The 14,349-nt window shown below is 41.9% G+C and overlaps 1 protein-coding gene across 44 annotated transcripts in view; it reads right to left on the reverse strand.

Annotated features, from left to right (window-relative positions):
- The window catches only part of SORBS1 (sorbin and SH3 domain containing 1), a 1,103,390-nt gene that overhangs the window by 217,489 nt on the left and 871,552 nt on the right, over positions 1-14,349 (reverse strand). For all 44 annotated transcript variants that reach the window (XM_085603602.1, XM_085603630.1, XM_085603622.1 and 41 more), the window contains 2 exons: positions 4,443-4,490; positions 491-620 (listed from right to left, as the gene is read on the reverse strand). In XM_085603602.1, the coding sequence (XP_085459728.1) occupies positions 491-620; positions 4,443-4,490 (178 nt within the window). The remainder of the gene's footprint in view (positions 1-490; positions 621-4,442; positions 4,491-14,349) is intronic.

A 14,349-nucleotide genomic window follows, 5' to 3' on the forward strand; every position in this document is an offset into this window, starting at 1 on the left:
AGCCCTGATTTCTATTTGCTCTCTATGTCCCTCACGTTTCTGCTGTTGTGCTTACTTTGTAAAGTGCTAGTTTCATGATCTTACTATATCTACATCAGAACTTTACACTCTCACATCCCTAAAAACTCACAAATAAATAAATAAAGTGATCATACATGGATCTCTTGTCCTAAGAGAAAGATTACTTGATGCCTGTTTCAAGCTGGTAAAACAAGGCAAAAAAAATTTGTATTAAGCAACACGTTTTGAAAGCTACCCATTCTTATTTGCAAAGTGGCCTTGCGATATTCCGTGCAGTACTAATACATTATGTATCTGCTTTTCCACCTTTGAGTAGTCACACAGGATTCTTTTATCCTTGGCACACTATGACACAAAACATAAATATTCAATATTCTGAGACTCATTTGAATAAAACATTCAGTGTGTTATTCCTATATATAATGGGAAGACTACAATACTTAAAACAATTGTTTAAAATACTAGTTACCTTTCATGGCTTGGTTTCAATGAGGAAGATCGTGTTGGTAGTGGTAGAGTCACAGATCTCTTAATAACCTTTTCAGCATCAATGGTGTCCATTTCACTTTTGGAACGAGGCACTGAAGATTGAGGTGTTACTAAATAAATACATTAACAATTATTTAGTTTGTATAAGACATTATTAGTATCTGCTAATGTTGATCACTGTTTACACCCTGATCAGTTAGCAAACCAAATGTAAACACAACTCAAGCACTGCTAAAGAAGTACAATTAAAAGTGGTCACTTGCTTTCTCACCCGGTTTGGCCTTCTAAGACAATGCATGTTCATGTTGAATATTATTGGGAACACACCATTTTAGGATATGTCTATAAATCTCCTGATTAAATGTTTGTCCGAGCTACAACCTGTATTCTTTCTGATATGGACGAGTTTTCCTTTCCCATGTCTGGTACCTAATAGGAACCAGCTGCAGACATTCTGTGCCTGAAGGTCTGTGTAATCTTGAAGCATCTATTATGAATTCATAGTGGTGGCCAACTACCACTGAGCAACCTACTATTGCTCTGCACAACTGAACTACATTATTGTAACTTCAGGGAGCAGTGCAGCTGCTCTACGGATCATCATGGTCAGCACTCTTGCAAGCCAGGAAACCTGCATGACCACAGGAAAACCGCCCCCTCTCTGTGAGTAGAATGAATCATTTGGTTTGAAAAAAAAAAAAACTTTTAATGGGATAATCCACTAATGCTTGCCTCCAACACAACACAATCGTCGTATAGTAAGATTATAATGTATTGTAAGACTTTATGTAACCATAATCCAGTTTGCACGAATTAGTCACTTCAGGGAATTCACAACAGTAAGTTTGCCCAAGTGAAGGCCACACTGGATCAAAAATATCAGAAGGTCTTTGTTTACAGGTCATTTTATCGGAGCTCCAACATAATATATTATGCAACAACATCTCCGTACAAATCATACCAAGCTAATTCACTGCAAAAGTAACTAGGGATAACAGTGACTTCTGTGATTAATGTTGTAAACACTACCAAAACTTCGAACAACTTCAGCAATAAGCATACAACAACACTTTACAAACATGTGGCCATGTCGTCTCACACTGACAGCTCAAAAGTTCATGGAAAGAAAAAACTGTTCTCATTAACAGTAAAAAGACCATAGCAAACTACTGAAGAAGTGGAAAAAAAGCAAATCAAATATAAGAAGCCATGGGTCTTTTAGAGTTTTACGAGCAGGATACTCAATCACAAAAGTGGCGGATGCCCTCTTACAAACGGCACGGTAGACTACGGCACTTGTAATACGGCAGTCGCGATATAAGTCACATTTTGACAGAGTATCCCATCCGTCAAACTGTAATTAAGGCATAATGTATTTACATTACATAATACAACAGCATTGAATAGAAAACTTTGAAGAAAAAATACTTCACATCATTTACCCCTTAACTTGTCCTTGTGAGTTGTGGTACACCGGTACATCAAGTAGGAAACCAAAGACTAGGGTGCAAAAACATTCTGGCATCCTAAAAGTGAAGAAACTGACTGCCAAGTTGGTTGTCCATTTCAAGAAGCCTGCTCACTTCCATAATAATTTTAAGTAGACTGTTTTAGAGGTTGTTCCCTCAACAGCACAAGATTCTGAATAGAAACTGTGATACAAGGAACAACACTAGATGTTTTCCTAAGCAAGCTGATTCTGGGAGGCCCTATTAATGCTAGGCCTGGAACATTGATTCCAATTAGTGACTCAGGCCATGATGTAGTTTGGCAGAAAGGGCCCCCTGTCCACCAAGTTGTTGGTCCAAATGCCTCATTTAGAGGTGGGTGGATGGGAAGTATGACGATGACAGAGCCTACTTTGGCATACCGCCATACAGAGTACAGATTATTGAAGGTTAACCATTTAACCAACCAACCTATTTAGAATGGGTGGTTAGATGACTTTTTTTTGCTGTCCAGTCCATCATCACCAGGTAAAACCTAGTAGTGAGGGACAGTAAAAAAAATAATAATAATGGCCCCCCACACCATAGGAGAAAAGTCCCATGGTGGGGAGTTCATTGGTTTTACATTTTTGAATAACAAAGTTCCGCTTTGGTAATTTGTTTTTGAAAAATGTAAAACATTATAAAAGTCTGACAGAGGGCCGTCATATTTGATGTAGCCATCCATCAAATATTTACAACATTGACAGGAACTTGCCCTGACTACGGTTCCTGCCAATGATAAAATATATCCTCTCTAACTTTGGTGGACAGCATGTCCATCAGGGTGATGGAGTATTTTAATCCACCATTCTAATGGGCATACAACAATCTGCCAAATTAGAAATCAGGCCCATAGTTTTGGTCTTCCTCATGTAACCATGGCTGGTGCCAACGGTTTATGGCTTGCTATTCGCCAGCTCAGTGCTGCCTACGAATGAATGCCTTTTAGTACCCCGTGCACGATCAGAGGTTGTGTATTAAGTTGGCATAGCCAACAATTTTAATTCTTGTTGAAATCTCTTCATAATAGACAAATGATCACACTTTACTTAACTGAATCTGCAATTTATATAACATGTTTTATTCAAGATGTCTACAATACTCATGTTACATCCGTATGTAGGTGGCCTCAGTTCCATTTCTATCGATATCTACTGGCTACAAGCGCAGGTGTTTACAGCTTGGTCTTTATTCACCAAATATGGCATCACTTCCAGTGAAATTTGTTATGTCCTAGATGTCAAGTTACACTGTCATTTCCATCCAGGTGTGAGGGATACTACCACCTGCCCTCATAACCGCGGCAACTCAGGCATCCCTATATTGATGGCGATCACTGACTTTCTCAATGTCTTCTGAGCAGTGTGCAACTGGACAGCAAGAGCCCGAAGCTTCTTTTATGAAAGCTTTGCTGATAGCCCCTTTTACTGCTTTTCTTGCTCTTTAGACTAGCTGGTTATGCTGTACACAAGGGAGCTACCTTTTACATTTGGACATTTGGACACCCACTAGATTTAAGTGGAAAAGGACATATGAGCATAACCTGGGCTTTTCTATGAGATTCCAAGGTAGTTCTGAGATCACTGCTGTATATTTAAAAAATACAATTGTGGGCAAAAACTGGGCATCATGCATATTACCATGTGTGTTTTACTTTAAGGTCGATTTTAATAATGCTAGGAAACTTATGCTGTAGACTGGGCTTGGCTTGGCTTAGAGGTCATTTCAAAGCAAGGTGTCTCCCATACTCACAACCAGAGGCTGCGAGTATGCTAAGTCCATTAACTCCCTATGCCCCCAAGAATCTGCATTCATTTCGAATGTCGACTTTTTTTAAGTTGCCTAAATAGCTCACTGCCTTATGTGCTGGCACACTCAGTAACATTTGTGTAATGATATGCCAGACACAAGTTTTAAGAGCTGATTAGTTAGCAGTGTAATGCGACACCTTTCCGCACCTCACATAGTAAACAGGAAGAGGATAAGGTAGAAGAAGGCTGCAACCACACCAATCACTGCTTAGGCAGGGCCAGAGATAGGAGGAAGCTCAAGAGGCATCACAGATACAGAAGTAGGTTCCGCTCTACATTATTGCTTGTTGTGGTTTTCGGTACTTGATTTTGCTGATGCTGTTCATTTGTGACACACACCAGTGACGTGAAACCCGGGAGACTGACATTACGCTATGGTTTTGTATTCATTTGCACACTTAATATAACTGCAGCATTCTACACTCACCAACTTTATCTCTTGCTTTCCTTGTAGACGTTTTATAAGCATGAAAACATTTCAAATATATGTAAACCTCTCTACCGTCATTTGATATGTTTAGTGTAAATAATTGAATTGTATAAACACGTAAACAATGATTAAAAAAGAATATGCAGTGAATACAACAATCCCTACTTTCTTTGTCCTTTACATGCAAATTAGAATCCTTACCATCATCCGAATATGAATAATGTGCTGGATAAGAATCCGAGTCATCATCTGCAATATATAATGTTAAATCATGATGACAATCACACTTGGAAGGTTTATGTAGGGTTTGTTTGGCAGCCACTTACCAAAGCATTACATCAATGTTACTGCAATTTGAAAACTGTCATTTTAACAATATAAAGATTCCGTGATTTGATTTACAAAGAAAATACATGTTTTACTTTTAACATAAAGATGTATGGAAATGTAACAGCAATAATAGCTGTGGAAAACTACCACAGCCAGTAGTGACCATGATTTAAAAAACCTTGAGAACAGTGCAAAATATGGGATTATAGAAATGTTCAAAATGTTATCTCACTCTTGAAAGAGTCAAATGTCTTGATGCACAACGCCCACGCATTATTAGGGCTAGAGTATTCACATTGTTTAACATATGTCTTTTTATTGAGGTTTAACACACGTCATAGTGCTTCACAGTCACGGTGTAAACTGACAAGTTACTTACCTTTGGTACTGCCTTATCTAGTAGAGACAGGATCTAGCCGCAGATTCCTTATCTTAGAATCCTTCGCAGGTGCCGGACTGGATCCGGAACTTTTTTCAGCAGTACCTCTGCACATCGGTAGAGGGCGTCGATCGACTCTGTAGCGATGTCTCCCGAATGTAAAATCAACGGAGTCCATATAAGCCCTCTCCCGAGGTGATGACGTCAGTTTCTTTTATGACTATAACTGTAGTAGTATGCAAAGAGGGGATCATGGAGACAACAGGGTCCTCAGTTCGCAGAGCGGGGAGGATGGGTGGGTCGATAAGGAATCTGCAGCTAGATCCTGTCTCTACCACATAAGGTGTTACCAAAGGTAAGTAACTCGTCCATCTGATAGAGACATCTAGCCACAGATTCCTTATCTTGGAATCAGATACCCAAGCAATACCATCTTAGGAGGAGGGACTACAAACTGACCTCACCAAAGACCCCTAATAGGAGAAGCCAGCCCAAAAGATAGAAAGGAACCAGACTATTCGAAAATGATAAGTGAATCAAGATGCTCACCGAAAGGACTGATCTCCAAGAAGGACAATGGGAAGCCCGTAGGGAGTAGAAAGCTATAAGACCACGAGAAACACTGTATAGAACCAGTAAATGAGGCAGCTCCAAAAGGGGATGCAATCTAAGATTGGGGAATGCAAAGGGACCAAGGACAATAGTCCATAGCGTCCAGGCTCAAAACCAAATTGAAGGAGCATACACAGCGTGCTTAGCCGCAGCAACACATACAATGAATAAAGAGAACCCACCGATCGTCGAGGAAACTATCCTGAGAAACAGATTTCTTAAGAATAGAACTCCAATGATAGAATGATGACTAAAAGAGAAAAAGAACAATGAATGCTAAAAAACATTGCTAGGAAACAACAAGAAAGTTCAAAAGAAACCACTCTCGCACTGAGAAACTTGAAGATACATAAGGCATCCTCCGAAATAATGTAAGGGAGATGCTCACTGAAGAGAAGGAAGGAAACAGACAAGTACAAGCAAGAAGGCTGAACCAGGTCACCTTGAAGGGTGTAGTTAAAATGTAGCAATGTATACCGTATGAATATGTAACGTTACAACGTCGTGGTTAGACCACGGTACGTTACATCGCAGTTATTACAACGCAAGTCGTTACAACAACTTGCGCTGGAGGGCGCTGGACTTAGGAATAGTGTATGATTTACTATTCCAACTCCAGCCTACGTAACAGTAGGGAAGGTGTTGGAATAGTAAATCATACTATTCCTTAGTGTATAGCGCCATCCAGTGCAAGTCGTTGTAAAGACTTGCGTTGTAATCACAGCGATGTAAACATCCCGCTGTGTAACAACCGCATTGTAAAGGTCGTTCGCCATACCGTATAGAAGGCCAGATGACCATTTGTACAAAACATACACATATTTATACCTGAAGTAAAAGACTTCTACAAGAGATCCTTTCAAGGGATAGGTATATACATGCAGAGACATACACATCCAAAGATAAATGTATATAAGGATAAATATGCAAAAAAATGTACATTGAAATTCCCCTAGACACACAAGTCATACAGGGTAAGCAAAAGTATATCCACTCCACCAAAGGTAACCCACATCCTCCGCCAGTGAGCCAGAGGACAAAAAGGTGGAGGAACAAAGAATATTCCAAGAACAGAGGTAACCAAGGAAGGACAGAGATAATACAGCCTATCGTCATAAAAGAAGAAGTTACAACAGTAACTGAGGTGGAGACAGAAAGACAAGGCTGGAAAACAGCAACACAATGCCACGTAAGAGTAGGAAGTGGAAGGCATTGCCCACTGCAGGAAAGCAAGGGCAACCATCTAAGAGCCAATGCTACAGACTGAGGAAGGGTGCCAGCAGCCAGAAACAGGTTAAACAAAGAATAAACAGCATGTGGAAGTACACCATGAAGAAGAAGAAGATCGACGGGGTGAAACAAAATGGATGATGAAAATTTAGGGCAACACATAGTCGATTTTTTCAATCACATATTGTCTAACCAATGTAGTCTCAAGAAACAGGTAAGAAACCTGACCAACGCTCCATGGAAACTTGAGAAACAGTAATAAACCTAACCAAAGCTCTAGATGAAAACTAGGAGTAGAGAGTATGAGGGGAACAAACCGTAGGAAGGAAAAAAAGCCCTCAACATTGGATGACAGTGCAGAAGCAGCAGAAATACGTAGTTGGACAGAAAATAGGATATGCCCAAAGAAAAGGTAATAAAATACCTCCACCAAAAGAGGGGGGTAAACGGAACTCCTCCCAAAGGGAGGAGGGGAAAAAAGAGAAAGTAGTCCGCCACATAGACAAACAACACCACAAAAGGCGGGAGTGGCATACAGAGGTGTGCGGGAGAGAACAGTATCTCCACCTACAGGAAGAAGGGAATATACAGGAAAGAAAGGGAAACCTAGCCTCCTGTGAAAGAGGGATACCAAGACATGGATCCAACAACCAAACGGACTGGTGTCCCAGGGGAACAGAACTGAAAAGAACAGCAGACACATCAGCTACCCCATGGGTGCAATAGCAGATATGTATTAAAAAAAACGCAGGAAGCAACAGCAGTGGCTGTAACCCAATTAGAGAGGTACGTACACCTAAAGAGTAAATACAGATACAATGAACACCAAACTGCTGAAGATTAACGACATAAGGAGCACAATAATGTAGAGAATGTCAAGTTTCCTAGCCTTTCTTTCCAGAAGGACAGGAGGATAAAATAACTATTTTGGGTGGCTAAAGCAGCCTGTACCACAAAGCTCTGATTTTAATTGATGTCTAAGGACACAGGATGGATTCTCCCCCACCAGGCGATACATGTGAGAAATAGAGCAATCCACAGGGAGCCCTGTTTCAGGTTTAGCCCAAGCACCCAACAGGATATCAAAAAGATATTCACCATAAGAAAGGACAGGCTCTATGTTAGACTGACCAGGATGTAGAATGCCAAGTGAAGGCTCTGTTGACAATTCCACAGAAAGAAGTTGTAAATCCAATACAATTGTAACTCGATTGAGCATGCCTGCCAGACCGGACCTCGCTTCTGTAGCCAAACCAGGAGGAGACAGGAGACTAGAGAAGATTCTAAGCCACTAGTGCCACCCAAATCAAGTAGCCAGATAGACTGAATGGGGGTGGAACCGTGTCCGAAATGGGATGTGAACACACCACACCTTCCTCAGTACCTTCACAACGATGGTCCTCAGAAGAATAAACTGAAGGAAGATCTCCAGAAAGCAGAGGAAAAGAGTCTGAGACGGTTAACTCCATTGGCACCGCATCCGCTGTCATAACCAAAGCCGGTCTTTGCCGAGAAGGCGATGCCTCGACATCAGAAGGAATACCGATTGGCGTTAATGGCACCACCATCAAACTGGCAGACGAAAGCCCGATGCCGAGATTTCGTTCGGCAGACCAGAAGCAGGAGCCGAAGGTGGTAGCTTCGATGGGCAGTGCTCCGGTGACACCATGGTGTCAGAAACCGGAAGCCGAACTGAAGCAGAGGGAGAACCTGCTGGTGGGGACAAACGCACAACGTCATTGACCTCTGTGGGACCCAAGGGCACTCCAGAGGAACGCGATGACCCACAAATAGAAGGAAGAGATAACATTTTCTCATCTGGGTCAAAGACGCCCCGGCCCTAGCATAGGTGGGAGGGCGCGGTGCGGACTCATGCCCTAACACTTCAACAGAAGAGCAGGGACCAGTGGTAGAAAACAAGGGCGGGAGGTGCAGCAAATTCATCCGCCTATGTCAAGACTTACCTCCAGACATCGAAGGAGAATGATGCCTGCAGGACGGCTCCTAGAGCTGATACATGGTCGGTCTGTAGAGCGTGTAGGGGACCGAGGATGACGAAAAGACTTTGATGACTGTGACATCCGAGCTACAATGATCTTCATGCACAATTCCCTTTGTGCTATCGATTGGAGCTGACGACAAGTGTCGCACTCGTCGGAGTCATGGTGTTCACCCAGACCCAACATGCAAACTCCAAAGTGAGGGGAAATGGCAGACATTTGTCTGCAACAGGACTCACGAGGCTTGAACCCCGAGGACATTGAAAAAGGGTAGAAAAAGGCACACTGCCCTGTTGATGAAAAAACATCATGTAGGCTGAAAAACAGCTGGAGGAACTGCAGTGCAGATCTGTGTTGATAGCAGGTAAAAGAAGGAACTGACATCAGCGTGTTGGAGGATGGCTTATATGGACTATGTTGACGTCACATTTGGGTGACAACACCGCTGCAGAGGCACTTGACGCCCTCTACCGATGCGCATAGGTACTGCTGAGAAAATCATAGGATCCAGTCTGGCACCTGGGGAGGATTCTAAGATAAGGAATCTGTGGCTAAATGTCTCTATCAGATATATGAGAACAATCCCATACCATCCCTTCCAACACCCGTCTTCAGCTTGGCATAAGTTTCAAATGTCCGCTGCGTGAACTTGTTTTCGTAGGCTTTAACTCTTTTCCCCACCTGTGTAATCTAAACACCAAGGTGTATTTATTCTTCAGTGTCATTAAATCAATGGTCGTGCTGGTCTCAATCTAGGTTGTGGGAAACAAAGACTCTCTAAGCGTACCTTATTGCAGTCAAGTGTCTCCAGATAATAAAAGACCTTTATTTCAACATTCATGAGATAAACGTGTTATTTTCTAATTCACTGCCACCTGCCACATTTTATTAAACATTGTGCTATCCTCTTCCACAGCACGGCTATCAGCATCTATGTGGCCTCTGCCAATTGCCAGAGCAGTATTCTGTCAGACGTACACATGTTCTAATGCCAGAACTGGCAAAGCCAAGAGCACAATACTGGCTTCTTTTGGTATTGCATTCCTGATACAAAAGGTGACTTTCAAGAACACTTTGAGCACACCACAGTATATTCCACCACATACATATAACGAACCCTCATCCTTCCCACATCTCTGGCACACACCAGGGGTCACACCTTAAATTTGAAGCAGTCTCTCTGGGGTCATATTCCATTGGGACAAGATCCTATATGCTGACTCTATAGGAAATATTACTATTTGTTTTAGAAATACCACACCACAATCTCTCTCACTCCTCGTCTTGGATCTCTCAGCCCTTCCAGTATGGAATTAACATGTGGTTCTGCTTGCACTCTCACTCAGAATTTTATAGATGCCAGATACCAACACCCTGGAGTCCAGGTGCGACCTGGTCAACCAACTCTTCCAAAGTTAATTCTCTTGAGACTGATTCTTTGTTTAGCATGTGCAATGCACAGTGTCTACGCTTCAGGTGTTGTAGTATTTCTGACTCCTTCACCCCAAGCTCCCTCTCTCATATTTCTCAAGTGTTTTCGCTTTTCCTTCTTTGAACATATTTGAAAGTGTCTCCCAATTACCCTGTCTCCTTTGTCTAAAACTGTCTCTCGAGAGGGATGAATAGAATTGAGCACTGAAATGTAGTTGTTTGGCGGGGAAAACAACTTTAACTTGCACGACATGTCGCCTTATTCCACATTTCTAGGACAATGCTAATTGTATCATGAGAACCAATGGCTCAATGACTAGCATAAAGAGGAGAGGAGGTAGTGGGCACACCTGTCTCAAACCTCGCAGCAGAATAAAGCTTTTCAGTCATAAGCCATTCAATCTCATTCTCACCTCTGGAGTGTTGTAGCCAAACATTATCTAGACCTTTGTTCTATGCACTAGGCCAATTCCTTCTACTATAACCCCAAGAAGCCTGCAACGAACTTAGTCAAATTCCTTTTCAGTATTGCATCTCAGAAGTGTAATCTTTAGAATCCTGTCTTGAATTATGAATCAAGGTGAAATCCGATTCTCTAATACGAAGAGTCATGCCCTTGCACTGTGTGAGGAAGGTTAACAGAGGTGGCACTGTCCTCTCCAGCTGTCAGAGAAAAGCCTTGTAAAATAAAGTTGTGGGTCCATCTGGACATGGGGCTTAGTTTTGGTTAATTCCTTTAACGGCTCTATGAATTTTTGCAATCTACTAGCACTTCTCTAAATCCTCCGCAATACTCAGAGAAAGGATCAGCATTCCACAGTCCCTCAAGATGAATACTATTGCCTCCTCATCTTATGGCCCCTGTGTGTACAGGTTCTGGAAAAACTCTTGAAATGCTGCCTGTTTATCACATTACTTTGTCACCCAACAACAACTGACACCCTTCCTAAATTCGTTTTGGCTCTCTGCATGTGGGCTCTCCTCACAAGCAGCATACCTGTCTTTTCCCCCTCTCATAGAAGGTCTGCTCCTGTTTCAGGAAAGCTATCACAGCTGTATTAATTCATAGCAGAAATATCTCTTCTCCTCTGAGGATTGCCACCATTAAGTGGTTGAGTGGCTTATGTGTCTCAGCGAACTATAGAGCTATGTGGCTGGGAGGTTAGTCTCCTGGCAGGCGCACAGTCAATGGGCAGAGACAAATGAAGTGCGATCCACTGGTCCTCTAGGTTTAGGGTTGGGCATGTGTTGAGAAATAAACAAAAGCTGCCTTACATGCCTATTGGGATAATAGTCAGTAGATAGATAGCACTATCTCATGGAGCATCAATATATTTTTAAGAACCTGGGTAGAGTATGCGGTCAGGGCTGGCTTTAGGGCAGTGCGACAGGTGTGGCCGCACTGGGCGCTGACCTCAGGGGGAGCGCTGTGTTTAGCAATAACTTATTATTGGCGAGATAAGGGGCATGTTTGCCCTATGGTAGTGAGAGAATCTGAGGAGGCGGTCATGGGGAGTGGGGGCGCCAAAAATGATTATCGCACCGGGCGCCACCAGAGCTAAAGCTGGCCCTGTATGCCGTAATACAACTATGATTCTTCCGGAACTATTCATTACATTCTGTTTAGACTCAGTCTACAAGCCTTCCTGTCAGAATTATTAATAATTTGAATGGAACTCACAGTCAAATATATACGTGTTCATTACCAAACAAGTTGCTCCAAAAAAGAAAAAAAGTCAGGTGGCTCAAGTGACAACAGATACCATACAACAATTGTAGATAGCAAAATATATTTCCAGGACAGAAATTAATAAATCTATTTGTCCTTTTGGAAATGGATTCAGTACAAACAGTTCAAAGCTAAGTGCTTGTCAAGATACCAACTTGAATGTTGTTGGCCCACTGAGAGAGACATTTCATGATAAACTCAGTGTATAACTTATTACATGTGCCTGGGAAGATAAAAATCATTATCTTACTCAACATAAAAGAGTGAACGGCTAACAGGACCCAAGTAAATCTTTCAATTTTACTGCAAACGTGGTGACTTCTACCCAACTCTCCCTACAGCTAATATCTATAATCATGGCAGTCAAACCATTCCTGATTGAGTAATCAGTTATTTTCACCACTTGTACCGTTCATCCCAGGAGCTAGTTTTTTTCTTGCTTCTCCCTTATCCCATCTGTCCCTTGGCTGCTCCTCCTGTCCCACTGCCTCCCACATCATGGTTCAAAGCAACTCATCAGGTGTTTCGCCTGGGAGGTTGGGCCCCCAGAATCTTAGTGCTATTTCACATTATAGAGTATACTGCAGTGCTCATGGGCTGTTCTCTTGCTGTATCGGTTTGCCTTTGCCTATTTGCCTCTCTAGTGTTTTGGGGTTGGCTTCTGCACAATCTTCACCAACGCTGCTCTGCAAGCACCCATGCTATGCAGTTCCCTCCAGTGGGGGAGATGCTTCCTCAGAAATCATCTGCTTCAGGCCCTCTTCCAGACCAAAGATCATCTTTTCACTCCCTTGACATGCAAACTGTTAGCTTGTCTGGAAAATCCATTTGTATCTAATATGCCTTTTGTTCAGCTCCTGTATCATTGTAGCAGATCTCTGCAATGCAGTAGAATGGTGCCAAGAGGCCTTCGAAAAGCAACAGCCTGCTGTCTCTATACTGGAGGCTTTCCATCTATCTGACCTTACAGATTTTTCTTGTGAATCTATAATCAGACTTTTAACTGCAATATTCCTTGGCTTTGCAGAGCGGTCTTTAGATCGTCCTCCAACTATGCTTATTTGTAGGTCTTCGTATCCCTTCAGTACACTTCTGAGAGTCTCGCTGAGGCATGATTAGATATGTTGTCCTACTGATCTCTGCTTGAGATTACGAATGTGCAAAGTTTTCCATTCTTGAACTATTTTATAGGTCTTCATACTTGCCTAACATTAGTTTAGGATTATAAGTGGCAGACAGAAGTGTGCAGTAGTGGTGCTAAAGTTGTGTTTCCCACAGTAGGCTTTCTCTGTAGATTCCTTTTTTTCTGTTTCAGTGACTGCATATCTGATTTAATGACAACCTTGTCTCTGCACAAGCCAGGCCATAATTTAACCAAGCCTTGCACAGTCCCATCTTCTGTTCAGCTAAAATTGATTTCTTCACAAGGGCATCAGTGAATACTTTTTCTCCTGCAACCTCTGCTACTCCTGTGATATTGATATATTGCCTGCATTTCTCTGTGTCTCCTTCCTTAGTAGCCTCATCTGATTTAGGCTTTAGGGATATTCATGTTGTTTTTGATTAAATTAACCCAAAAATATTACTTACCTTACTTATCTTGGATAGGGCAAGAAATGTGTGCTGCAGGGATCTGGTGGGGGTTTCTTTGTGCTCTAGCCCTTCGTCGCTGCAGCAATTTCACCGGGTGGACATCCACACCCAATGAAACCAGGCTTGGTGTCTTCGGGCCTGGAAGTAGCTGGTACTGAGGTTGCAGACCCGGGATAACCGGGAGTTAACACTCTTAAAGGCCACAGATGGCTATGTGAACATAACTGAATTACCGACTTACATCCTGTATGAATTGCAATATGTACCTTATATTCTTTAGATGAAAGGCCAGTGACTATATTTGAAGAAAATTGATAAGACCCACGCGTTGTGGATCCATACTAGCTTTTATGCCAAATCAAAGTAACTTGAGAATTTTTTCTTTGGATGACCTGTTAGGTGACTGTTTGATGATTCGATATATTCATATGCTGTAGGTAACAAAATTAACATTGGTACTATTAAACACAGTTTTAACCTGTAATGTTTGTATGCCTCAATGGAATAAAAGTAATTTGGATGGATTAACATACCCCAAACCTCCGAATTTCTTAAAACACAGACGTCTCTATTAAGTTTGAAAAACAAAAACACAAGTAGTTTGATTCTTATTCCTTTAGTTTGTCTCTCAAGTCTTGTAGTAATAATAGACAAATGAGTGTTTACTACACATAAAAAGTGGTGTAGCAGAGAACATTTTGGAAGCCCTCTTTACATCTTTTGAGCATCTTCTTGCCTTGGAGAAAATGTTTAGTGGTGCAGTACATTATGAATGTGTAAACAGTTTAGAGGTAAATGCTTTAT

The sequence above is a fragment of the Triturus cristatus genome, chromosome 1_2 (assembly GCF_964204655.1).
Source record: "Triturus cristatus chromosome 1_2, aTriCri1.1, whole genome shotgun sequence".
Classification (NCBI taxonomy): domain Eukaryota; kingdom Metazoa; phylum Chordata; class Amphibia; order Caudata; family Salamandridae; genus Triturus; species Triturus cristatus.